Genomic DNA, 25,344 nt, shown 5'->3' on the forward strand with positions numbered 1-25,344 from the left:
AACCGTAAATCATCATTTAGAATTATCCCGACAGCAAAACGACATGACAAGAACAATCATAGACATCGTATTGGCACCGACTAACATCGTAATAATAGTACAGGGGACAAGGACCAAAGGAGATAGAATGAAGTTAAGACATAATCGACAATTAGATCTCCATAAGGCACCGTATATCTAAATTCCTAATTCATTTATTGATTCTCGGCAGACTCGGAGCCCTCAGAGTTCTCGCCCTCCTCTCTTCTGACGAAGGGGCGGCGGAGGACATCGATGTTGCCTGGATGAGAATCAATTGGTTAGTTTTGTTTCTTGCTTTTCCTCTTGAGGTATTAATGGCATGGTAGGCACTCACGCTGCACAAGAGACAACTGTGTGTTCTTCTTGCCCTCGGCATCCTCGTACTGACGCAAACTGGTATCGGCCTCGACGTAGACAAGCGAGCTGCAAACAAAAAGACCACCGATTAGCCTCCCATTTTTGTTTCCCAAATAAAATAACAGAAGAACATACCCCTTAGGCAAGTTAAGCAAAAAGTTCTTCTGACTCTCTGAATCCGGGAATGAAGCCACACGGAACCAGTCCGTCTTGCGGCTCTGCGTACGGCCGTAGTCGCTAGCAACAACGTATCTGATAACCTCGCGGCCAGAGGCGGTGGCCTGCAGCTCGGGCTCGGTGCCCAGACGACCGGTAAGGATCATGCGGGCGAGGTCGCGGCGCGAGGTAGTGCTGAAGGAGCGCGCGGCGGTGGAGGCGGCGCGGAGGGAGGGGCGAAGGGAGTTCATGATGGCGGACATGGTGATTATATTCTGGGATAAAGATTGGAGTTGGAATGTGGAGGTGGTATGGATGGAAAACACAGTCTTGGGGGCGGAGTAGTTTTTCTGTTTGTATTCTGCCGTTTTTGGTATGACACGTGATTTAGCGGTCTGCCAATGATGCTATGGTCGACTCCGTACTCTGTACAGCATCTCTATTTACAAGTATGGAGTAGTAGCGATTGAGAATCGCATGCTTGGGATACTCAGGTCAACGGATACTTGTTTTATCCAAGCCACAAATCATGACAATGGCGAAATGCTTGTGTTTGCCTGTCTGTCCTGCGGTGTCAGAAAGCCCATTGAATCAATCCAACGCTCAAGTTCTTGCATGCATATATCCAATATCAACCCTTGTGAACATTGCCGTGCAGGTCATTTTATGAAAGACTCGAGCGTGTTGGAGTGCATGTGCTAGCATGTGAGAGATCACCCCCGTCTCTCTTTTTCTCCATCGTTCTTCAACCTGCAGCGTTGAAGCAACGCTGCAACACCGCTTGTTCTTTCGGTCAGGCCAATTTGTTCTTGCTTGATTTGTCTTGGCTTTTATCTTCAAATCATGTCAAGCCATGACAATACACAACAAGAGAATGCGGCACGAGTCCACCAATCATGAGCAGTCGGCTCTCACAAACTCCTGCCAACGGCAGACGACCTGTCACATCAGACTTCAGATAGCGTCAATAGTCCAGCAGATGAAGCTTCGGGATGTTTATTTCTAGAACTCCAGGTCTGAACCTTAAGCCAGCCTGACCGCTTCATCCTGGAAGGCAATATACCGTGTACGGAGTGCTCTGCGCTCGCATACAAGTACAGGAGAACATCCCTTTATTACGCATCATATCCGCACCGACCCATCTGTCGAGGACAAAAACACCTACGCAAAGGCCAAATCACCGGGGCTCTGTCAAAGGCATTGTTGGCACTTGGTGGACTGCTAACGGACCAGGCATGTGGAGGTTAGCGAGGGATAGCCCGACAGGTTCAGGAACAGGGCCAAACCCATGGGATTCCGCAGCGAATCAGGAACCGATTTCCCCTGATCGCTGCGACTAACGAGGATAACTAGTGATATTCGCTGATGTTCGGATGTTTGTCAGATCCCGCCAGATGTTCCTGAACTTGACCCCGTCGCGTTTTTCCGGGAAATCATTTTTCTCAGGGGTTGACAGAATCCCGAATTTTTTTTTTTTTTTTTTTTTTTTTTTTTTTTTTTTGAAAAAAAAAAAAAGTCTTCAACATATCGTTTGCAGCTGCCAGTCTTTATTGATAACAACAAACTTTGGCTAAGCCGGGACTGGCAATGGTTTTCAATCTATCGGCGGGCCCTAATGCGTAGTACATCCGGCGCCGCCGGACCGCACTTATGAGCCGCGCGAAAGTTATCGGTGATCATGGACACTTCCCCGAACAGCTGTGATCCTTACTTCGCCTTGTTTTCTCTTCACTCTACCCAGTTTGCATGCGGTATGAGGTAGGAATATAGGAAAACTGAAGTACACTCCGCATTCTGTACGGAGTGTATAGTATCAGTAATGCAATATTTGCTTTTGATTCTCAAGCATGCGGGTTGATAAACTCCGCTGATACATGTACGAGACAACAATTCCAAATATGCCACCGACTATTAGTGTCATACTTCCAATACTCGAAACAATCGCATTAGGAAGCGTGGGGCCACGCCAAATCCTGATCTGCCCTATGACCCAGTCGTGGGTTCCATTTCTGACATTACTCCATTCAACCTTTCGTGCAGGGCCCAATAAGAGATTTCCAATTTATGCCGCTGCAGCCTTTGAACTATGGGCTGTCCGGCGGATCGCTTCATTTCGCACTCGTCCCAGCTGGGATGTATCTTGCATCCTGGACCAGGGTCACAACTTTATTAACGCAATCAAGCCAATGATGTGCAAGCTAGGCCCTGATCATTTCTGATGGACCAGATCCAATAAATCCTTTATCTAGCAGGGGAGCTCTCATTTTCCCTCTTTTTCTTTGGTCGGTTCTCTTTGAGCTCTGCTACTTGTCGCGTTTCCTCTGTCAATACTTCGTGTGCTACTATCCCCGGCAAATATCCTATCTTATGCCCTTTGAACGTGCTTCAATCTTCTTTGAGAACTGTCACTGCTTTTTCGGATTGGACGTGTATGACAACGATGCTCGAACAACAATAGAAAGAGAAGGGGTCTCCATTGTTGTTCGCAGCGATCTTCCATCCAGATCCTGGGCATTGTGCGACATACCTCTTCCCATCTTGACCTCTCCAGACCAACAATATGCGGCTTTTTCAATTAATATCCTTGATCATTCTCCTAGCACCAAGCTTGGTTACACTGGCAGCGCAGGTACCTCACGATGTACGCGGATTTGAAACTGTTTCCATCCTGGAGGCAAGAGATGAGCCCACAAATACTACTACGACAGCTGTCGCATCGGATAGCGAGACGACGGCGACGGCTACCACCTCGGGCGATTCTTTCACGTCTATGTCAGACACAACCGAGACGCCTGCCTCGACGACAATTGCGTCTTTGAATGCATCGAATACATCGGATGGTAGGCTGGATTGCTTAAACCTATCCGATGTCGTGTGCTGATTTCCTCTTTAAGGTCACAAAAAGCAGACAGGGTCACCCAAGCCAGGAGGACTTCCTATAAAACCTTCGATTACGCCTGCGTTAGGTGTCGGTGGTTTTATCCTGATAATTATAGGCGCGGTTCTGGCGTTGATTGGGATTCGGAATCTATGGTATTACTCCTCTCACTTTTTTAAATAGTGCAAACCATACTAACCAAGGGTACCAGGGTACAAGTGTTCCTATCTGCCTCCCTGCTGACCGGATTAGGTATAACTGTGAGCCTCCCCTTCACATACCATCAAATCCACTAAACCTAACTCTCCCAGGTCTTGATCCTCTATGTGATGAATCCCCCAGTCAGCAACGCAATTCAAGGAGCCTACCTCGTCGCCGTGTTCTTCTCCGGAATCACCTTCGGGGCGCTCGCGATCGTCTTCAAAGAATTAACGGAAGGACTCGGATGCTTTCTGGGCGGCTTCTGTGCTAGCATGTGGCTTCTTTGTTTGAAGCCGGGCGGTCTTTTGACAGATGTCAGTTCGAAGAGCGGATTCATCGCGGGGATATCAGTGGGATTCTATGCGTTGTCGTTTAGTCAATATACGCGGCCTCATGGGTTGATCGTGTCTACTGCGATTTCGGGGGGTACGACAGTTTCTCTTGGGATTGATTGCTTCAGTCGCGCGGGATTGAAGGAATTCTGGTTGTACATTTGGGGTAAGTCCACTGAGTCAAAGGTAGAATCAAAAGAGACTAACAGGAACAGAACTAAACGACAACATCTTCCCTCTAAATACCAACTCCTACCCCATAACCCGCAACATCCGCGTTGAACTTGCCGTCACCGTCATCGTCGCCCTTTTAGGAATTGTCTCTCAACTCCGTCTCTGGAAGATGATCCGCCAGCGTCGTCGAAACGAAGCCAAAATGCGCGAAGAAGAGAGAAAGAAAAAGGACGAAGCTGATACTGAAGCCGGAAGACAATTGGAAGAAACTACCGTACGCGAACGAGCGGAATGGGAGGCGAAATATGGAAGCAGTACTGACTCGAAGCCAACATCGAGTAGTACCCAGGAGGTCGACGAGAAAGACGGACAAGATATCGATTTGGAGAAAGGTGAAGGGGCCGATGTAAAGAGCGTCACGGCTACATCCCAACAATCATACCGCTGCTCTGAATGCAGAGAACGAGAAGCCAACGGCGGCCTCGACTCAGAAATTGCATCCAGAGCAGCCCACGACAACAATTCACTCACAAATGATGAGCCCCACAAATTAACCCTCAACCAAGGCCCCAACACAGAACCAGAACCAGCAGCCCCAGTCTTCGATGGCGCCGCCGCAACCCGTATAAAAGATGATAACCAGTCTGAAGTAAGCGCTGTTATTGGTTCAGAAGCGGGAACTTTCTCGAAGCGGTTTTCGGGAATGACTATTTTGCAGCGGGACTCTATGAGGAGTAGTATGGCGCTTGTTCGAGAAAGGGATGATGATGCTACTTCAAATACTTCTGAGGAGGGTGTTGATGGGGATAGTGGTTTGGCTTCTCGTCGTTCGAGCGTTTACTCGGCGGAAGGCGAGGTGAAACCTGACTCCCGGGGACCGGAAGATAAACCGGTCGCTGAGGAGTCGAAGCCCCATGAGGATGGTCCTGCACCCAAGGAGGACACCATTGAGCAAGAATACCCTGAGGAGCGCTATTCCATAAGACCGAATCAGATGGAGCTAGATCAAACTCGAGGCTCGAAACACGACGACTCTACAAAAGAACAAGGGGAGAATACCTTGGAGCCCGAAAAGGCAACAGAACAGCTAGAGACCTCCGAACACAACGAAAAGGATACCCCCGTTAGCGAACAGAAGCAGCAGGAAAACCAAACTTCTCAAATAGAGCAGCAGGACCAGCCTGCTACATCCGTTTCAGATTACAGCCACGATGGCCCGCCAGCGTCTTCATATGAAGCAGGCGAGAAGCCCCGTGTGCGAGATGATAGTAAGGTGCAGACTCTGGCAGCTTTATACGATGACGCAGTGAAATCTGCAGAAGCATCTCAAAAGCCTAGTGCAAGTGCTTCATCGAAGGGGCCAGGGTCTCATGCAGAACAGCAAGGCGTGAAGCCTCCTGTTAAGCCCAAGCCGGCAGCGGAATCAACAAAAAGCAAGCGCTCTGAAGAGCGGAAATCTTCTTCACAGAAGGACAAGGTGAAAGCCCGTGCAAAGAAGGAAAGGGTCACTCTGAACGAGAAAACAGTGAGACACCTTCCAGAAAGAACATCCAGAGTGGTCCTGTCTTATCGCACAAACGAATGGGCAAAGCATCTAGATGATGCAGATATGCCTGAGCCACCACCGATCCAGCCGATCGAAGAGGAACAGCCGAAGGTTCCTGTGACGAACGAAGCATCCCCTGCTCCGGTACGCGTCAAAGAACTGCTGCAAACACCGCTAAACGCGCAGCCACCACCCGTCGAACGCCGCGTCTCATTCAAGGAATTACGGAACTCAAACGAGGGTCATCGGGCATCCCACGAATCCCTGCAGCGGCAAACGGACAGGCCTGTAACGAGGTCGAATTCAATGGCCAACTGCCCGCAACCTACCACTGTCTCACCTGTATATCCGGATCCTCCTCATCCGCAGCCTCAACTGGCTCAGCCTGCACCACCCAAAGAACCCAAGTGGAAGGGACCTCCTCCACTTCTAGCAGTACGAGAGGATTTAATGCGCAACCGGGTATCGTCGACTTCGCTGTCGATCGATCCCTGGTTACGTAGTAGTCCCCGACAATCAACCTTTGGGCCATTGTCGCCCACTTCTCCTACCTCGCCCACATCGCCTATCATAGTTTTACCTACTCCGGGGGAAGCTGACGATGTACCCTTATCACAACGGCGCGCGATGCTGCAGCAGCAGCAACAACAACAACAACAACAACAGACACCACCCACACCACGAGCTCTCTTCCTGCAAGCTCCACTGCAGAGAACTCGATCCGGCATGTCAGATAACAACGCGCAGGCGGTCATGGCCGCATGGCGCCAATCAGTGCGCGAAGACCTGCGAGAGAAACGCGACCCGCTGGGCATGAACTCGAACCCAGCGAGCCCAACGAGCCCAACGAGCCCGGCTGACAACCAGTCGTCGTATTTTGGATCCCAGGCGCCACGAAATAATGCGGCAGTGAACCTTCATATCGAGAATGCGATTGCTGAGGGAATGCAGCGGGGTGATATGAATGATCTGCACCGGGAGGCCATGAGACGGATGCAGGCATCAGCAACTCGACGGGCATAGTTTGTTTTCTTGATTTATTTTTTTATGCGGGTTTGCTTTTTTATGTACGATATTGAAGTTTGAGATTCCCCTTTGAGTTCTGTCTTTGTTTTGGTATAATTTTCTTTTTCCTTTTTTTCATTTCTCTCTCTCTTTTTTTTTTTTTTTTTTTTCTTTTGGGAAACGATACGACGATAATTATTATAATATTGGAGACATGTATGTATATTATACAATTTTGTGAACCGAGGACAGCGTTAGTTAAGTACTCAAACGAACAGCCCTACCCTGGTGATCTGGCAAGGGTGTAATATTTATTATGTGAGCCTGGCATCACGTAGGGAGCGTCAGGGCAGGTGTACCACAATAATTGTCTGGTGCATTCTTCAGACAGTAAGGTGTGGACTGTGTCAGATCTGTATCGACGAAACTCGATATAGATCCAATTCTCTTGTATAGTCTGGTTGAGTTTCGGATGAGCGCAAGCAGCGATTGGATCCTTACTTGAGATATTATTATAGTGGAGGTATATATCAGGTTTATAATCACTGCCTCTGTTCTTCTTTTTTCTCTTTCCTTTCCTTTCTTTTCTTTTCTTCTTCTCTTCTGGTTTTTGCTTTTTTGTGAGTGTTTATCGCATGTTTGCTTGTTGACTTCATCTATTGACGGTTGAATGCGCTATATCTATAGTTCCACACAGGCACTGCTAATTCGACATCTGTCTCTCGATCCAGTCAATTGTACTCTCTTTTTTGTTCTTGTCTTCTCTTTCTTTATCCTCTCCTCTCTTTATTCTACTCAATATATTTTTCTCTATACAATTGAATGTTGGCCAGCCCCCTTTCTGCCTCTCTCCCGCCAATCACCGCCGGCTCCACTGTTCGCCCGATCTTCGACCTCCTTTCGACCATCGCTTTTTCAACTTCTTCCTTTTCTCGTCTTTCACCATTACGTCCTCCACCGCCCATTTGGTTTCCACCCCGCCAAAAACGGCCACCTCAATTGCTCCGCGTTCCCAGGTTCTATCATCGCCCGAGGTTCCGAGGTCGTTTGCTCCCCCTGTTGCCCAAGCCCCGCCTGGCCACCACCACCACCGCAGTCGCGACGAGGGCCTGACGGGGGCGAATCGTTACAAGACAACGTCGTATCCTCGTCATCAGGGACAACAACACCGGCACCAGCATAAGCGCGCGCAATCGACCCCGTTATCCGCCAGCAATCATTTCGGTGTTACCAATAACCCGCGTTGCATATTACGACCGCCGGCCGTTCGTCTCGCAAACCCAGTCAATCACGTTCCCCGTATCACCCCCGTCGCCGTTCCCCATCCGTGGCAGCTGTCCGACGAGAACCTTCCACTCGACGCGAGTCGCGACGCTTTTCCCTTACTATCCATCCCTGAGCGGCGGCGCAGTCGGTTGACTCCGTCTCCGTCGAGTTTGGTGGTTGAGCGCAGTCAGGGTGAGACGGAGAGTTGGCGCACGAGTATTGCAGTACCTCGTGGGCAGAGGCACAGTGGCACTTTGCCTGACGTTCATTACGACGACGACCACGACAACGAGAACGACTACAGTATAGTCACGGGAGAAATGGCAGCGACTGCGGATAATCTACGGCCTCCGGAACAGGCCCATCTGGCACGGGATGCAGCAGCAACAGCACCACCGGCAACGCCACGATCTCGCGAATTGCATTTGCCTCGCCATGTCCCATCACAGGTATCGCTCCGGTCACAGTCGCAGATTGCATCTATTCCGTCGAATTCGGGGCAACAACCACAGGCAGATCTGGCGGAGGAATTGGCCTGGGGCCCGGCACATCCTTGTTTTCCACATATCAACCCTCACGTTCCAATAGAGTCATCGGAATACACGTCGACACGAATTATTCGCATTCGACGCGACTGGATGGTCAAGGGCGATCTGGCACCGACATTCTCCAACCTCTACCCGGAAATCCTCGATCCGCTATTACCTGAACACGAATTCCGCAAGATCATCGCGACAGTCAACGACGAACTCAGTAAAGCGTTCGACCCGTATCGGCTGCGAAACTGGATTGACGGAGCTCTGGGCTTGGTGACCGGCTGGCTGTGGGAGGACATAGGGGCCCCAGCTATAAAACGGCATCTGCAACACGTGGAGGCGTGGCTGGAGAAATGGAACCGTGAAGTTGGTGCCAAGGATGGGGTACGGATCTGGAGTTTGCGGAGGTCGGCGTATATGTCGCTGGACATCCAGATTCCGGATCCGAAGGTTGGCATTATACACAGCGAGGATCCGTCGCTTCCTGGTACGAGGCCGAGTACCGGTGTTGGGCGGGGGGTATGATCTTTTCTTTTCTTCTATCCGTCTTTCGACTTCACTTTCAACTTTTTCTATTTTCTTTTAATCTTCGTTCTGGGACCACCACTACACCGCATGATACCTGGGAAATTGGGCCTAATATTTTATCCTTATCTCTTTCTTCGTTTTTGTTCATTATGATATCCACGCTTGATCGCTGACCTTGACGCCAACCTTGATCTTGATACCATCCATGTGTTGTTTTGGGGAGATAACGAACGAACCCCAGTCTTGTGTTTGTCTTTTTTTTTTTTATCTTTTCTTTTTGTGAATATGTCTCTATCTCTGGGCCTACTTTTTGTGTCTATAATTCCTGGACTTACTGTAATTTTAAAGTAAACTGGTTACTCGTCTTAGTAATTAGTATGTGGATAAGATACGTTGAGTGACTTTGGATGAGTGGATTGAATACAAGTTAATATTGACTGGTGAGACTATGGACTGTTCAACTCATGTAGGAAAGGATATGGTAACCAGAAGAGACTAGCTTCCATGATCAACAAACTGAACTGCTTAATCCATGTATTTCAAACGATCAATGGGTCCATCACAAACCACTCGAAGCGTAAGACAAAAAAAAAAAAAAAAAAAAAAAAAAAAAAAAAAAAGAAAAAAGGGAGGGGGGAAGCACACCAGTGACGTATGCTTGGGAAGCCCATGGAATGTAAAAGCTAGCTAGTTAGAAATGATACAAGATAACTTCATCCGCAAGACAATCACAGATGGCAATGTGACAACAACCGGCTTCCATTCGTGTGGCTTGGTAATGGAGGGAAGAAATTTGGTTATCCACAATATTCCTCAAGACTGACAGATGCTCGTTGGGCTGGAACATCTTCTAGTCTGGTTATATTTGACACCAAGGCTTTTATATCGCCCTGCTGTGTGCCCAGTATGGGTAGACTGATGGACCGACAGCCAGCCTGGGTGTTCCCGCCAACTTGACTTGACCCCATTGAGTTCTGCCATGTCGTTTATATGTGCCTTTTTAGATAGGCAAGCTCGGTTGCTTTTGGATCGCCATGGGTGGCTATTGAATGCTTGCGAAGTCAATTGTTCGATGCTAGGCCATTCAATTCGCCAGTCTGTCTTCTAACGAGGTCTGCTTTGTGGTGTCCACTTGGTAAAGTAGGGAGCGAGAAAAGGGTATGTGCAATTTCAGACAGACTTTTAACACGGGGCATGGTTCTAAACTGATCATAGTTAGTATACGATAGCTTTCTTTTCGTATGATGGAACTCGTGGGAATTGCATGTTATTTTTAACACATTGACTTTGTAGAATGTAGAAGAGCCAGGCTTGTTACGGGCGTTTATGTGTACGTATTATGGCCCGGATACAACTGTCACCGCAAATATTTGTTGATTGGTCTCGAATCGACAGGTTGTTCTTCAATCTGGCTGCTCTCTCTCCCCGGCTGGAGCCAGCTGGCCCACCACCTGTATATTGGTCACCGTGGTATGCCTCGCGGTATTTAGAAGCATGGCGACCTTTAGCTGCAGTGTCTAAATTATACAATGACTATAGCAGGGCTTCAGTCCTCAATTGCTTGACCTCAACTCCCATGAAGACCGGGACCTTCTTCAGAACAGCTTTGTTGTGATCCATAGACCAAGATATGATCATCTGGATATCCTTAGCAAATACTTGGTTGAAGGCAATAGAGCGTAGTCCATCTTTTTTGAGTTTTATGCTCATATGAGCTGGGAATTCACGCCAGCGTCCGTGGTTGGCTGTGTCCACTTTTCAACATTTGAAACGCGAGAGTTGCTGAGTATCGTTCGCATGTCCTTTTCTTGTAGCCCTTGGATGTGGATCACAGTGTGCTGCAAAACACGGTCTATAGTGACCGTTCGAGTAGATGTTAAGCCCACAATATAAGGGTTCCTAATTTGAAATAATAATGAATGTGCAGGCGCCCTGGAAATATACCTGCATAGATACTGCACATGTATATTGAGATATATGAAATAAATATGAGGATGGGTGCTCTATCAAGCCAAAAGGCAGAGTGGGAGAGGTGTATAAAGAAAGAGGGTTGGCAGTAAAATAAGGGCTGTTTATCACGTGACTTTATACTTAGTGTCGGAAATGTGGCTTAGTCAGGGTTGAAAGTACGTATCAAGCGTATATGGTTGAGGTCTCTAATTCTTGCAAAAGTGTGCTAGCTAGGATCCTATATACGACCGTAAATACCTTATAGAGTATACTAAGCGATTGTGCGGTTTCAAAAGCAGTAATAGCAGAGTAAATACGCTGCTTTGCGCCATATGATATCAGCAAGGCATCAATCAGGCATCAGTTGGTATTGTTCGGTAAGGAACCTCTATATTCCGACACTTAGCTTGCATGCAGATCGCCCGATCCCCACCCGGCGTCAGGACAATCGTCAATTGACCCCCGAACGACATCCCCGAAATGCTCTGACCCCTTACCATCCCCAACTAACCACCTCAATCGACCTCCAAAATGCTCTCGGGCATCCTCATCTTCAACCAGAAAGGTGAAAACCTCATCTTTCGCGCCTTTCGCAATGACTGTCGTCCCCGTCTCGCCGACATCTTCCGGATCCAAGTTGTCTCCAACCCCCAAGTCCGCTCACCCATTTTGACCTTGGGATCGACGACGTTTAGCCATGTGAAACACGAGAATATATACCTGGTGGCGGTGACAAAGAGCAATGCGAACGCAGCTTTGGTGTTTGAGTTTATGTATCGGATGATAACGCTTGGGAAGAGTTATTTTGGGAAATTTGACGAGGAGGCTGTTAAGAACAATTTTGTCTTGATTTATGAGTTGCTCGATGGTATGCTTTTTTCCTTTCTCGTCTTACCACGTACAGTGACTGATTGGCGGTATCGATTGATAGAAATCCTCGACTTCGGATACCCACAGAACACCGAAACGGACACCCTGAAAATGTACATCACAACAGAAGGCGTTAAATCCGCCATCGCCAACAACCCCACCGACTCTTCCCGCATTACAATGCAAGCAACAGGTGCTCTCTCCTGGCGCCGCTCGGATATCAAATACCGCAAGAACGAAGCGTTCGTCGACGTGATCGAAGACGTTAACCTTCTCATGTCCGCCGGGGGCACCGTCCTCCGCGCCGACGTTAACGGACAAATTGTTATGCGCGCCTATCTTTCGGGTACACCAGAGTGCAAATTCGGCTTGAATGACAGACTACTACTTGATAGTGGCACGGCCAATTCATCTGTGGCTGGAAACCGGGACGGAGCGATGAAAGCCACGCGCGCTGCGGCGGGGTCGGTCACACTTGAAGACTGCCAGTTCCACCAGTGCGTGAAATTAGGCCGCTTCGACGCAGATCGCATCATCTCCTTCGTCCCGCCAGATGGCGAATTCGAATTAATGCGCTATCGCGCCACCGAGAACGTCAACCTCCCCTTCAAAGTCCACCCTATCGTCCGCGAAATCGGTACCACGAAAGTTGAGTACAGTGTCGCTATCAAGGCAAACTACAGCTCGAAACTCTTCGCTACAAATGTCGTGATCCGCATTCCCACACCTCTCAACACAGCCTCTACCACTGAACGTACCAGTCAAGGTCGCGCGAAGTACGAGCCCGAGCATAACAACATCGTTTGGAAGATTGCGCGGTTTTCGGGGCAGAGCGAGTACGTGCTTACGGCTGAGGCGACCCTGACCAGCATGACGCATCAAAAGGCGTGGAGTCGGCCGCCGCTGAGTCTTTCGTTTAGTCTGCTCATGTTCACGAGTTCGGGGCTGCTGGTGCGATACCTTAAGGTGTTTGAGAAGAATAATTATAGCAGCGTGAAATGGGTGCGGTATATGACGCGTGCTGGTAGTTACGAGATCCGGTTCTAGTCGTATCTTGTCCCTTGTCCATTGGGCTGGGAGTTTTGGCGTTGTCTTTCGATTTTGGATATACTTCACCCCATCTGTCACATATACACCTTACACTTAATAGAGAGCATGGAGTAAGACTGCTCCATACAGAGTAATATATCTGGACATTTTCCCTAATCATTCTTAATGATATTGTAGGAGCAAGCTTTTTTTTTTTTTTTTTTTTTTGAGCAGATAGGATCCAAAACCTGCACTGGTGGAATTAAGAAAGAATTTCCTTTGTTCTGTTGATACGGCTTGAAAAAAAAAAAAAAAAAAAAAAAAAAAAAAAAAAAATTGCTTTAGTTAGAGGGCTGGTTTAGTGAAGCATGCGTGACAGTAGAGTCGGATGCGCGAGCGACCGCTAACTTGCTTAAGCTCGTTGGTATACGCAGCAAAGAAGACCTACAATTGGGGCTCCGCTTCATCGATACTGCCGTGTTGTTTCTTCACTTTGAAGCCTGCGAAAAAGGGACTTGGGACAGGTGGCGGTCGGTAGTGAGGCCAAGGTTATATGGGTATAACAGGTGCGAAGGAACAGGTGCTAGGCTAATCTCAAAAGGATAACCTTCTTTCCAACAAAGATATTGCGGAGTGCCTCTTTCATCGCGAGGGCAGATTGAGGAGTAGACGTATCAAGGAATAATAGATACAAAATCGGTGAATTTGAGGAGGCCAGCTCCAGGAGAATGTCTGGCATAGATTAGAACGAGATGAACTGAACAGCGAACTCATCCCATCGTGGAATTCGTAAACAGATGATAACATGGCATCCTGGCAAGCATTGGCTTAGACTCTGCTAATTATATAGCGGGTGCTCATCTTAGCTAGATTAGGTGCAAGAAGAAAAGGGAAAGTGTCAAGAAAAAGAAGAAACTGGCAAAATGAGAGGTTAAGCAGAGAATGGGAAGCACGAGAAGGGTGAGAAAGAGAAGAGGAAGAATGGGAAGAGTAGTCTTACAATGAATTCTTACCCGGACAGGTGCCTGAACTCTCTGTTGTCCATTCAATGCATTAGCTTCTGTGATTTATTTGGAGTACGAATTCAGCTATACATCTGACTAGAATATCCCAAAGAATACATACATCACGCTAGGAATTATTGGCAGCAGTAGCTTGTGAGGGACTCATATTAAACACAGGATCTTATATTACCAGTGCCGAACGCTCTACGCCTCTTATTGAGTCGCGGAATATGCTGGTTGAGAAAGCTGCAAGTACATCTCTACTTCTAATTTATGGCTTATTTTTGCATATTTAGGCGTGCTGTGGATTTTCTCGTAAATTTGTAGACTTGCATGATTATAGTAGACTAGCTGCGCTCCATATGTCTTTGCAAGTCACACATCTACCTGTATCGCGGCTAGTAGCCTCGCAACTCTTTCCTTTTCGCCTATCCCCCTCCATACTAAGAAATCAAATATTCAATGAAGGAGCAGTAAGGAGCAATACACCGTGAGGGAAAATCAATTGATCCTATATTGCAAAAAGTATTGACAGTTGAGGCTTTGCTTCCAATCGATTGCCACTTATATATTTGACTTGTACAATACCAGCAAAGACTGTTCTGTATAATAGACCTAAGTCAGTTGTTAGACCAAAGTGAGCTGTTCAATTCAGAGGATTTTGTGCACGTCGAAAGTCGACGAGCAAATCCTCGACTTCTTGGCTTTGGGTAGAAGTGCAAGGACGTAGTTGACCCGGCCTCTACTGATGTGGCTTGAATCGCGATAAAGTAGACGTGGCAGAATTTCAGATTGTTTTTTGCAGCTGGCTGTCGTGTGGGTTAGCATAATTAGACCATTTGGTTGTCGTGAGTATCACAGCAACTTACATATCTTTGGGTCGTAAGACGGAATTATGTCTTAGGGCAAATTTCAGGATATCATAAACCACCAAAGACCAAGCATTCTCATTTTGAAAATGATTATCGCGTTCTGTCGCCTCAGTATATATCTCATGAATATCTTTCCATAGTGGCTCTAGTTACTCAGGGGACGAGGAACTAGCATCGTCATAGGCATCGTCCGGTGGTCGTGACCAAACATTAATACTGTCCTTTTTATTTGTCAGATACATAGTGTAGTATAGACGGGACGAATCGTACTACCTTTAACTCCAAAGTACTTGTTTAGCGCGTTTTATTAGCATACCTGAAAAGGGCGTGGATATACTTCTCGCCGAAGTCACCCCTCATTCTTTTCTGCAGTACCTAAAGTGAAGCTAAAGTATAACTCTCACAGCGTTTGTTTTGAGAGTTATCTGTCAGGACAGTGGCTCACTTAAGATCATCAAAACAAATAGCACAGGAGAACTGTCTCTCATGAAAAGCGGAGAGACGTCTTTCTTTTGGTTATGGCGGAATCATTCGGGTCGAGAGGATATTGTGTTGGATAACACCAATAAAAGGAGATAGGGCAGATTCGATACGAGACGAGTAGTATTCATGTCGACAGAATGGGATGGGACGAATGAGGTGAGAAGACAAGGACCTCTCGTCTGATTTTTCTCTAATACGCAGCTACTATTCACTGCTTACTCTTATTTATAAATAATATATCCCTTTAGAGGCATTCATTCTTAATGGTTGCATGTCCGTTTTAATCCAACATTCCTCCGTGTAGATATCAATTGATACAACTAAGCGATAGGAAGCCTAAGGCAAGTAACCTACCCCACTGATTGTACGTTGCGTTGAGCTTATTTATTTTTAGAGATAAACAATGACCCTCAGGAACCGTCGATGGATTATAATTCTGAATCATAGTAGAATAGAGTACATGGTATGGAGTACATGGTAAATAACAACTTGAGACCGTAAACTATCACATGAATGTAGGAAAGTAGACAGGACAGTGGGAATATGGGCGGTAAATGGAAAGACCCAGAACCGAAACATCAAAACAGAGACATAAACATCATAGTACATTGAGCCAGCGATGCTGGCGACAGGATATCGACATAAAAATGCATAACCCATAGCATACAGAAACATGACAAAGGAAATTAATCGTCAAACGTAGATAAGATAACAGAATTCGAAAAGAAAAGAAAGATTCAAACGACCAGCGTTCTAACCAGTGGCGGACTATCCATCATCGTCGCAGGGCGATATTGCCTTGTCCGACGAGGGCCTGCCATCGTCGCTCAACACTAGCTTGGTCTTTCCCTATGCGCTGTGCGCATTCGTTCCATTGCTTTTTTGACAATTGGAATTTCTCGAAGACGGTTTCCATGAGCCGTTGGTCGTCCTCTTCTGTCCATTGGTTTGACCGTGTCGAGTCATCGGTTACTTCTATTGACGGAAGCGCGGAATCGGGATTGTATGGTTGTTGCGCGGACGAATCTTGCTGGTTCTGGTAACGAGGGGATGAAGGTGACGCGGTAATAGGTGGAGAGTTCAGCGAGTAGAAATCGGTCTGCGACAAGCCCAGCGGAAGATTGTAGGGAGCATGGCGACGACGCTTTGGAGTAGAGAACCGATTGCGCGAAGCGCTGTGGTCCACGGTCGCATCGTGGTTGTCATTGTTGGTGTTGTCATTATCTTCATCCGCTTCAAAATGATCTCGCCTCCGCTTGTTAACACCACGAGGACGACGCTCTGGTGTCCGCTCAGGCGACGAAGGTGTTGCAAGTCGTCGCGACCGGCTAGAAGAGGGCGTTGACCGAATATGAACGGGACTCTGCAGGCGCGCAGGCTTGGAATGTCGCGGAGAGGGCGCTGGGGACCCGTTGAGTAAAGATTGTAGTGCGCGACAGGTCCCCAACAGACCGTTTCCCATGGGGACTTCGTCGTCGGACGGGGGAGGAGTCGAGAGGAGGCGGGTGGCGGCGAAGCGCGACGGTCGTCGCACGTCGCATGAGAGCGCTGATGGGAGTAACATGTTGCGCAGCAACGAGGTGTTGTATTTTTGGTTGTTGAAGGCGAGCGATCGAGCAATAATGGATGGAGGATGAGTTATTCGGGTGGGAAAAGGCTTGTCAGGTTTTGTTGTGTGCGCGCAGGGTAGCGACTGTGTGTTTTTGCGCCGGAGGAGGTCTTGAGAAGCCAAATGGGCGATGAGGTGATGAAACTCAGACCAAGATATAAATAACGGTATGCGATTCGATCTGCATGTGGTCCGGGGATGCGACGAGTAGAAGAGGCAGCCAGGCAAGAAGAGAATGGGGGAATGACAGGATGATGAGGGAGAAGAAACACTGGCGGGGAGCGATAAGAACCCGGAAAAGGAGGCTTCCGGAAATGGTTTAGTGCGGGTGGTTGCCGGGAACGGCGAAGCGAGAGCCAAAAACAGTTATTGCAAAAACAACCGGATCTAGCAGACAATGAAGCAGTGCCTGACGAATAGCCGAAGAATTCCTCCCACCAACTGGGGCAAAGAGGGAAGAGTCTAAGAAGAGAAGAGAAAGAGAATGTGTACTCAGTACCCTTCGAAGGTTGCTCGGAGGGGCGGACGCCCTATATTTTGAGTGTCTATTACCAGTTGCCTTGGGCACCATGCGCTTCTACCTGACAACTGTATTCCTACACTGTCTCAGCAAATAGAAAGGAGAAGAGAAAGGGAGTCAAGGACAGCACAGGAGACACCATGCAAGGACACTAAAAGAAGCTACAGACAACGTCGATACCACGAGCGAGTACTACTCTTTGATCATGACTCTGCCCAGTTTCGCTTCTGCTTTGTTCACTGGCCACGGCCCCAAGGAGGAATGAGACTCGCTTTGATCAACCTGCGACATCTTTGTCCGGTTCCGATCTGTCAAGAAAACTTTTTTGCTGGGTCTCTCAATTTTCAGCTGGGCTTCTTCGGTCTGTGCCAGCGTGGAGATTTGGGACAATGGCAGCATTGCCTGTACAGTACGCTGTTCTATTTTGGTGCATAATACTAGTGGATGCCATACTCCGTACAGAGGGCCGCGTCGGGTCGGGTCGCATCGCGTCGCATCAAAGCCATTCCCAATAAACAACCAATCAAACCTTTCTCTACTCTCAGGATAACTCTCTGTATTGCACTCTGTAGAAATACTCGCACATCCTATGCACATACATGGACAAAGCCTGTCTCGTGCCTTTCCACGATCCTAGCTCCCTTCTAGGCACTATGATATAAGAACTCCCCATCTGTAGCACGAGAATCAGGTTTGCCTCTCACCAAGTACGATTTTAATTTCCATTTTACATCATTTCTCGCCATAAAATCTCGTACTTGTTCGTATATCCGGTTTCTACGCCAGTGTCGCGGACGCGTCGCGTGGCACGCGCGTCTACGCGAGAAACGCGTCCTTATGCGTCGGGGTCCAATATTGCTGTTATTGGTAATATTAGCCCGTGCTCGGCTGCATCACAGCCGTTGGACAATCAGTGGATCTCGGGGAATAACGATCAATCAATGCATTCAAGTGATAAGGGATAAGATACCCCTTATCCGGTTTAGCATACATACTGCAAGGTCAACATTCCTGAGCGTGAATGGGAAAAACAAAACATTCGACAGCGAATTCGGTGGCGGGGGTTCTTTCTTGTCTTTGTTGGTTTCAGTATACAGAATACTAGCTAGTTTATTCTATTTTCGGTCTGTCGAGTCTGTGCTGGGCCGTTTTGCCTTGCTTTGGGTGTGCATTTGCCTTGGTGCACAGGACGTACGTGCCTTCACGAGGCTGTCTGAGAGAAAAGGTTGCATTGCGTCTCGGGGATTTCTGCCGTGTAATCTACAGAGTACATATCGTACTTTGTGCGTTGGGGTAAGCAAGTACGTAGAATTGTCGGGTATGATCGTTATTAACAAGGATTAATTTAGTCATCGACGACGAACTCTTAAAGACTGATGCGAGGGGCTAGAAGGAACAGACGAAGCTCTGGCAAGCGTCGAGGCCACGACAACAGTGTAGACAGGCAGGTATAAATGATCTTATTCGCTATGTTCTACATGAAGTGCCGTATTCGTACACAATCGCTAAATCACTCATAGACATCTCCATAAATTGATTGGCATTCTAAGTAGTGACATAATAGATGGGTCTGGACATCTCGCTTAGGTCCATTGCGCAGCTTTCGGGAAGACACTGGATCCATAAGCAACATGTTGACGCTTCCCAGTCATCGCATTGCTGACTTCTTCATACACTTCGTCTTCAGGTACTTCCCACGGGTCTCTAGCTCGCTTCTTGATGGGGATCGGGTATGTATCGCTTGTAAAGGGCAACGGGATTTGTTTTCCGTTCTTTCCCGTGGTTATGTGTGTAGGTGGATTGGGAATGTCGCCCTGCGCACTGAATCCCATGCCTAGTTTTTGCTTCTGATGACAATAAAATGACTCGCCTAATTCAAAACTTTCATCTCTGGCCCTGTTATGCGTTGGTAGATCCGGATCTGACAGAGTAGGAGAGACCGGGCGTTCACAATCAGTCGCGCTTCCGGAGGACAAAGAACATTGTGAGGGATTCTCAGAGAATGAAGTTAACGGATGAGATAATTGGCCTCTTCTCTCCATACATGCATCAACCGCACTAGCCTGGTGCAACTCGCGAGTCTTGCGAATCTCAATAAGGCTGCACAAATCAACCATCAACGGCCCTTGATGTACTCGAGGCTTCCAGTCTTTGATCGATCTCCTATACAGGGCTTCAAACTCACGCTTGTGGGCTCGGTTCGTGAACCATGAGTGGCGTAGCGCATGCTTCACTGTCATCCGCTTCATCTCGTCGAGTACAAGTAGTTGGCGGACAAAGTCTCTCGCACGCGTTCCGACATGGTGCCACTCCATATCTTGTTCGAGCCTTACAAAGTCGCCATTCTGAGGCAGTTGTGCCTGGTCCAAATTTCCTGGGTCTCGGAAGGGAGAGTCGCCTGTGAGGAGGATGGCCGTGACACAGCCCAGGGACCAGAGGTCTACGGCCTTCGTATAGCCTTTCTGGTTGGATTGGAGGACTTCCCTGAAGCATCATATTAGTTGATTCCTGCACGGATGACTCGTCTACTCACGGAGCACTGTATTCAAATGTGCCAATCATCGTCGACATCCGCTCTATCATAGGCTTCACGAGTCTGGCACATCCAAAATCCGTGAGGATCACACGACCCCCATCCGCGAGGGATGTCATGAGGATATTGTCCGGTTTGAGATCGCGATGCACGATATCGCGGTCATGGAGGTAGTCCAGGGCCATGAGCACTTGTCGGACCACAACAGCAGACTCGATGTCACCTAGTTTCCCTCCTTTATACTGAATAAAGGAGAACAAGTCGCCTGCTGTGATGAGATCTTGGAAGAGATAACTGCCCGGTCTTAGTTTGGCATACGAGACTGGTTCTGATCTACTTACATGGTATTGCTGGACCTTATTACCTTCTCCACGCTGATAATATTAGGCTATCCAGTGTTAGTACACCATGTAGTCAGTATCACCCATGCACCACTTACATGGCTCAGGTTCTCCAGAACTTTAGCCTCGCGGTGATAGATATCCAGCTTCTCCTGGACCTTCTTCGAAAGATAGTTCTCCAGTCCACGAATGGCAATGACATCCGCACGCTTGTCGTTGTTGTTATTTACCATGGACGCCTGCCACTTGTTCCTGAAGAACTTCGACTTCTGTTCTTCGATCTCCTTCGTAGCCCTATCCCTCATGGCTCGAAGGTCGACGACCTTACACGCAAGCTGCTGGCCATTGTCCTTTTTGTATGCCATATGGACCCGTCCGTAGGCCCCGGAACCTAGTTTGCGCGGTGTGATGACGTATTGCTCCTGGAATACCTTGGATCTTGGTGAGCACATACATCGCTCCAGGAAAACAAGCAATACGTAGATGCCCACCTTCATCTCAACCTTCTGCAACATATCAAACCACTGATCCTCCTTATACTCCTCACGAAGAAAAATGAGGTGAATATCCAGCGTCAATCTCAACTTATCCCCATGGCTTAGCAGAAAACTGCCACTCCCTTCACCCATTCGATAATCGTTCCACATTGTGCCATTCATTGAGTGGTCCTGAACATATACCAAAGGAGCCACTTCACCTGGGTTCTCGCGATCGAAGAGGATGGTGTATATGCGTAAGTGCTTGTTCGATATGAAAGGGTCGTCGATGACATATTGACTATACGGTACAATGGAAAGTTAGTGTTGGATGCATCGAATTGAGTCGGATGAGGGGTTACCATCGCTTGCTATCACGACCAACGTAGACTTCTTCGTTGCTGTCGATGCTTCTTGAGTGACTGGTTTGTCCTGTTCGCGGGTCCCATCTGGCCAAGATGCCTACAGTGTTGCCCTCGGTTGAAAAAGGCATTTCGAGTCATTGGGGTCACAGAGATAAATCCATACGGCAAAATATATCAGTGCTAAGAATTGAAGAAGGATATATGATAGCGATGGTAATGGCTGTTACGCGTTAGGTTCGTCGCGCTGCGACGAACTCGTCTGATTCAAGTGATCACGGGACCCTAACTGACGCTAAAGCGAGTCCGCCATATAACACCCAAAAAGTATTATATACACTCTATTACTCTCAAGGTCTAGCAAGTTTTCATGAAGCATGATCATCAGGGCATATCATAAAGCAACCAAAGACATCTACATTGCTGCAACCTCAGTTCCCTTGCATCCTTCGAAACCGCTCCTCAGCTGCTCTCGCACGACGCTCTCTTTCCAACCTCATCCTCATCTCCGGTGTCATCCCCCGCATCTCCTCTTCCCGTTTCTCAGCAGGCGTCTTCTCCAATGCTCCCAATGTCCGACCACCAGCATTCTTCCGTTGCTCTGTCTGCGCTGCCCTCTCTGCTTCCTCCTTTTTTAAACGGTCCAATTCTGCTTTGCGTCTGTTCGATTCTTCCTCTTCAGCGGACTTGCGCTCTCGTTCTGCTCGGCTGTCTGCGTCGGATTTGGAGATCGCTGAGGGAACCTTGGCGGCATCCCAATTCCACTTGGATTCTCCCAGTTCGTGACGCGCAATACGAAAAGCATCACGGGTGGCGCGGTCTCCTGCAAGTTCGAACGGTGTTTTTCCTTCATCGTTCGCGGCCGTTGGGTCTGCATTTGCTTTCGTAAGAAGTGCCAGGACAACCGAGTGTGAGCTGAGGTTTGCTGCGAGATGAAGTGGCGTAGGACACCTGAAATTCTGTTGCAGATCAGACGGTTTGAAGGTGAAAGAGGGAAGTATAGAGTTGCTGGAAATGTAGGACATTAGAGCTGGAATTTTGGAACGACGGATGAACGCTTGAATCTGTGTCGTGTGAAGAAGCGCTTCTTCATCTTCTTTAGATATTTTTGGTTTTTCTGGTTGCTGTTGACGTGGTGCTTGCTGTTTCGCTGCTTCTTCTTGGCGTTGTTTCGCCTCGGCCGCAGCGAGTGCTGCTTCGTCAACCTGGCTCACTTTGACGCGAGTGAGTTCTTTGAAGCATCGCAGAAGCTCGGCCTGTGTAGCTCTGCGGGTACTGAATGGGAAACCTCTTATTCTTGCGTCGTTATGTTTCAAGAATTGACCTTCGTACTGCCCAAACAGGATCCTCCGGTTCGTACTTCCAGTAGCCCTGATGAACAGAAACTGAGAATCGTCTATCATTTGTTTCCAGTCTTTGAATAGTTCTCTGACCTCCTTCTCAAGTGCAGCTTCATTATAACGTCGTAAGCTGGAACCTGCTGAATGTGCGGCGCCTCTTGAAGCGTCGCTAGCCGACTGCGATCCACCCTGCTTCCGTCGCGTGGTATAACGATGGAACGACTTGTGCGCAATCACGCGCGCTTGCCTGTCTTCTATGCCACCTTGTCTGCGATGAATCTCTGGTGCTAAAGAAACCAGCATCGCCGCACAATGACCACCACCGATCATGCACATGAAGATATGAGGACTGGGTTTCGACTGAGTCACGGGGGCTTCTACAGCAGGCCCGTTATTACGCTGTGATCTGATTGGGTGCAACTGCTTTTTTCGTAGCGAATCGGCGAGATATGTAGGCTCGTCTTGCTCAATGTCACTGAACAGAGCTCTGTAGATACCCAGCGACGTGTTTGAAGGCAAAGCGGAGCTCGAAAACCACAACAAAGGATGTTTCCCAGCATTCTGCTTTTTCGATGATACCTCCTCTTCATCGTTTGCTTGCGAGATCTTAGCTTGCTTTTTCAGCAGAGCAGTGAGTGTCGGCTGTGACGCATCTCCCTCGTCCTCTTCCGATGACGACTCAGATCCAGATATAGATTCGTCCAACTCCCCAACCGCCTTGGTGAACTGTGTCTCGTCATAAGTCGGGGTGCCGCGTAGTTGTGCCTTGAGGTTATACCGGTGGTGATCCGATCGGACGTGGTCTCGTTGTTCCTGCACGTTGGAGAAGGATACTTTGCAAAGGGCGCATGACGAGGCGGTTGCGACAGCGTGTTCTTGTTCTGCTGTTTCGCTTGCGTCTTGGACTTCTTCCTCGCCATCACTTGGTACGGCGACGGCTTGGTTCTGGTTTTTGGCGCTTAAGGTTGAGAGTATTTGCGGCGGGAGATCATAAACTGCGAAAGTTAACAATAGAACTTCTGGTAGTGAAAATCGATGGCGCACACTAACCGTATAATGGTCTCTTCAGGAGATCTTCAGCAGATACTGCGCCTGCATCCATTGCGACGTTGTCAAGCTAGCAAATTGTTGATGACGAAGGAACATGACTCCAAACAAGAAATGCGGCAACGCCCCTCAGCAAGACTTACCGCCTTCACGTAAGGCAGACTCGCACTGTAGAACAAATTCTTCCAAGAGAAAAAAGAAGAAAAGAAAGAGAAAATCAGATTGATGGATGAAATAACTACGGCCTAATCTACAGTATCCTAACAAGAAAAATCGAATTGTCGTGATGGTGTCTTCTTGCTTAGGGCAGGCATTAACCACTAACCCTTTTGGGACAGATATAGATGAGACCAACATCTGGAGGCAGCTGTTTTCCTACCTATACAGTTATGGACTCTGTCTAATGTGTTTCTTCTCTTATCGGCCTTCCCGCTATACACTTCAGGAATTATCTCTCATGAAACCACAACTTCGATATATATGTACCAACATGGTGATGTTAAGTCGGGATAAGCTGGAACTGATGCTACGAGAACATAAATCAATAAGTACGCAGACCTATCTCATTATTTAGTGACTGCTGGCTATGCGTCTTCGATCTTCTCAAGTTAAATGACCTGCTTTCTGCCTCGTTGATATCTAGAGTTTTCAACACGTACGCTCAGCGATTCCTCTACCTCTCGATCCCATGGAACTGGTGCAAGGTCCCTCTGAAGCGCATCCTGCAGTTGTTGAGACCCATCCTGCGGAGTCCAGAAGTGGCTTGAAACATTAAGCGGGTTGACCTGCGATCCACCGAAAAGCACGGTTGGTGGACTGACGACAAGAAACTTGGTGCATATAATACAGACAGACAGATCGTTTCCTATGACGAGTTCAAGGATGTTTTGGCGCGATCCCAGGCCATTGCTGATGGAACTAGCTTTCTAAACGCTTTTGCGTGGAAGAAAGCTCTCTAAAATGGAAATGCTTATGCGTTCGTTGCCATTCTCCTGTCCCAACTGCACAATCTTTGTGCCCCTCGTTTAGACTTCACATTTATATGGAAGTCAGGTTTTCCGGGGCTATGTTGAAGCATGCCTCCCTTCACCGCACCGGAGGGAATGTTATCAACTTTCGAGTCTCTTGCTTTTGTAGACTATGGTAGCAATGCCCCGATACCATCTAATTCGAGTACGTGAATGGTGACTATATAGACGGCCACCCTTCTTGTGAGTCTGGTCAGTTTATGGCTTGGTTCTATTTGCCGTCTCTCCGATATCTCTCTGGGTCTGGCTACAATATTGTCAGGAGATCCTGCTATGTAGGCGACGAACCAGCTTCGACCGTGTGCGTTCGCTTGTTCTCGCTCGTCCAACTGTCCGAGAAGAGGAAGCAATACACCTGTTGTACTTAAGAAAATTCCGAAGAGACTTCATACGGGAATGGAAGTACCTGACCTGGAAAACAAAGAAGCTATCTTGGAATGTTTGACACACATCAGCAAATCGCTCTCTTTCTTTTGGAGTAGTGCCCATGCGCCCCGCAGTATCGGGCCAGTCATAATTTGTGGAGACTGAATTCAAGCAACAGCAAATGGAAGCCTTCTGAAGGGGCTCCCTGGCTGTGTAATTTCCGGCTAGTCTAGTCCTGCGGTCTCATGAATGAGGCCCGTAACGATCCATTAATAGAGCCTGCCCTGGTAAGGTATATATGTATATAGGGCCATATATGACAATGTCGAGAGCAAATAGATGAGTTAAAGCCGGAACCCGGCCGACTGTGGTTGGTGACGATATATCGCCCGCAGCTGGGCACTTTGATGCTTGCTACTTGGGGATAATTGGTACTCTGAGATCTAATCTGTTGTTTGGTCAAATATAGCGACAATAACACAACGACTGCTACTCTTAATAGATAGTATCTCAT

General features: G+C 48.0%; 8 protein-coding genes across 8 annotated transcripts; 4 read left to right on the plus strand and 4 right to left on the minus strand.

Annotated features, from left to right (window-relative positions):
• Positions 1-77: 77 nt before the first annotated feature.
• On the minus strand, positions 78-851 carry EURHEDRAFT_414661 (single-stranded DNA-binding protein). The gene is made up of 3 exons (XM_040782496.1): positions 514-851; positions 356-444; positions 78-280 (listed from the first exon to the last, which is right to left on the minus strand). Exons 1-3 carry the CDS (start codon positions 795-797, stop codon positions 195-197), a joined length of 459 nt encoding a protein of 152 aa, XP_040636776.1. The 5' UTR covers positions 798-851; the 3' UTR covers positions 78-194.
• A 1,631-nt stretch (positions 852-2,482) lies between these two features.
• EURHEDRAFT_164484 (uncharacterized protein) lies at positions 2,483-2,924 on the plus strand. Its single transcript, XM_040777818.1, has one exon. It carries the CDS (start codon positions 2,520-2,522, stop codon positions 2,751-2,753), a length of 234 nt encoding a protein of 77 aa, XP_040636777.1. The 5' UTR covers positions 2,483-2,519; the 3' UTR covers positions 2,754-2,924.
• On the plus strand, positions 2,697-9,454 carry EURHEDRAFT_532423 (uncharacterized protein). Its single transcript, XM_040787220.1, has 7 exons — positions 2,697-3,374; positions 3,429-3,567; positions 3,624-3,672; positions 3,724-4,111; positions 4,161-4,975; positions 5,114-6,415; positions 8,005-9,454. Exons 1-7 carry the CDS (start codon positions 3,095-3,097, stop codon positions 8,995-8,997), a joined length of 3,966 nt encoding a protein of 1,321 aa, XP_040636778.1. The 5' UTR covers positions 2,697-3,094; the 3' UTR covers positions 8,998-9,454.
• A 1,952-nt stretch (positions 9,455-11,406) lies between these two features.
• EURHEDRAFT_414665 (AP-2 complex subunit mu) lies at positions 11,407-13,024 on the plus strand. Its single transcript, XM_040782497.1, has 2 exons — positions 11,407-11,818; positions 11,882-13,024. Exons 1-2 carry the CDS (start codon positions 11,482-11,484, stop codon positions 12,865-12,867), a joined length of 1,323 nt encoding a protein of 440 aa, XP_040636779.1. The 5' UTR covers positions 11,407-11,481; the 3' UTR covers positions 12,868-13,024.
• Positions 13,025-15,983: 2,959 nt separating this feature from the next.
• Positions 15,984-16,772, minus strand: EURHEDRAFT_379513 (uncharacterized protein; the record flags this gene model as incomplete). The annotated part of the gene is made up of 1 exon (XM_040779183.1): positions 15,984-16,772. One exon carries the CDS (start codon positions 16,770-16,772, stop codon positions 15,984-15,986), a length of 789 nt encoding a protein of 262 aa, XP_040636780.1.
• Positions 16,773-18,071: 1,299 nt separating this feature from the next.
• EURHEDRAFT_164666 (uncharacterized protein) lies at positions 18,072-18,778 on the plus strand. Its single transcript, XM_040777819.1, has 2 exons — positions 18,072-18,630; positions 18,687-18,778. The coding sequence occupies exons 1-2, from the start codon at positions 18,175-18,177 to the stop codon at positions 18,705-18,707; spliced, it is 477 nt and encodes a 158-aa protein (XP_040636781.1). The 5' UTR covers positions 18,072-18,174; the 3' UTR covers positions 18,708-18,778.
• A 142-nt stretch (positions 18,779-18,920) lies between these two features.
• EURHEDRAFT_379514 (FHA domain-containing serine/threonine-protein kinase) lies at positions 18,921-21,180 on the minus strand (the record flags this gene model as incomplete). The annotated part of the gene is made up of 5 exons (XM_040779184.1): positions 18,921-19,821; positions 19,871-20,164; positions 20,212-20,258; positions 20,310-20,988; positions 21,050-21,180. The coding sequence occupies 5 exons, from the start codon at positions 21,178-21,180 to the stop codon at positions 18,921-18,923; spliced, it is 2,052 nt and encodes a 683-aa protein (XP_040636782.1).
• A 300-nt stretch (positions 21,181-21,480) lies between these two features.
• On the minus strand, positions 21,481-23,491 carry EURHEDRAFT_461082 (putative C2H2 finger and ankyrin domain protein; the record flags this gene model as incomplete). The annotated part of the gene is made up of 2 exons (XM_040784697.1): positions 21,481-23,384; positions 23,440-23,491. 2 exons carry the CDS (start codon positions 23,489-23,491, stop codon positions 21,481-21,483), a joined length of 1,956 nt encoding a protein of 651 aa, XP_040636783.1.
• Between the last annotated feature and the right edge of the window lie 1,853 nt (positions 23,492-25,344).

The sequence above is a fragment of the Aspergillus ruber genome (assembly GCF_000600275.1).
Source record: "Aspergillus ruber CBS 135680 unplaced genomic scaffold scaffold00023, whole genome shotgun sequence".
Lineage (NCBI taxonomy): Eukaryota > Fungi > Ascomycota > Eurotiomycetes > Eurotiales > Aspergillaceae > Aspergillus > Aspergillus ruber.

Coding starts and splice junctions, on each gene's coding strand:
- EURHEDRAFT_414661 (XM_040782496.1), bottom strand. CDS start 797: ATGTCCGCCATCATGAACTCCCTTCGCCCCTCCCTCCGCGCCGCCTCC. Junction 445..513: donor TTGCTTAACTTGCCTAAGGG/GTATGTTCTTCT, acceptor TTTTGTTTGCAG/CTCGCTTGTCTACGTCGAGG. Junction 281..355: donor ACAGTTGTCTCTTGTGCAGC/GTGAGTGCCTAC, acceptor ATTCTCATCCAG/GCAACATCGATGTCCTCCGC.
- EURHEDRAFT_164484 (XM_040777818.1), top strand. CDS start 2,520: ATGACCCAGTCGTGGGTTCCATTTCTGACATTACTCCATTCAACCTTT.
- EURHEDRAFT_532423 (XM_040787220.1), top strand. CDS start 3,095: ATGCGGCTTTTTCAATTAATATCCTTGATCATTCTCCTAGCACCAAGC. Junction 3,375..3,428: donor TGCATCGAATACATCGGATG/GTAGGCTGGATT, acceptor TTCCTCTTTAAG/GTCACAAAAAGCAGACAGGG. Junction 6,416..8,004: donor CAGATAACAACGCGCAGGCG/GTCATGGCCGCA, acceptor CATCCGTGGCAG/CTGTCCGACGAGAACCTTCC.
- EURHEDRAFT_414665 (XM_040782497.1), top strand. CDS start 11,482: ATGCTCTCGGGCATCCTCATCTTCAACCAGAAAGGTGAAAACCTCATC. Junction 11,819..11,881: donor GATTTATGAGTTGCTCGATG/GTATGCTTTTTT, acceptor ATCGATTGATAG/AAATCCTCGACTTCGGATAC.
- EURHEDRAFT_164666 (XM_040777819.1), top strand. CDS start 18,175: ATGCGTCGGGGTCCAATATTGCTGTTATTGGTAATATTAGCCCGTGCT. Junction 18,631..18,686: donor ATCGTACTTTGTGCGTTGGG/GTAAGCAAGTAC, acceptor GGATTAATTTAG/TCATCGACGACGAACTCTTA.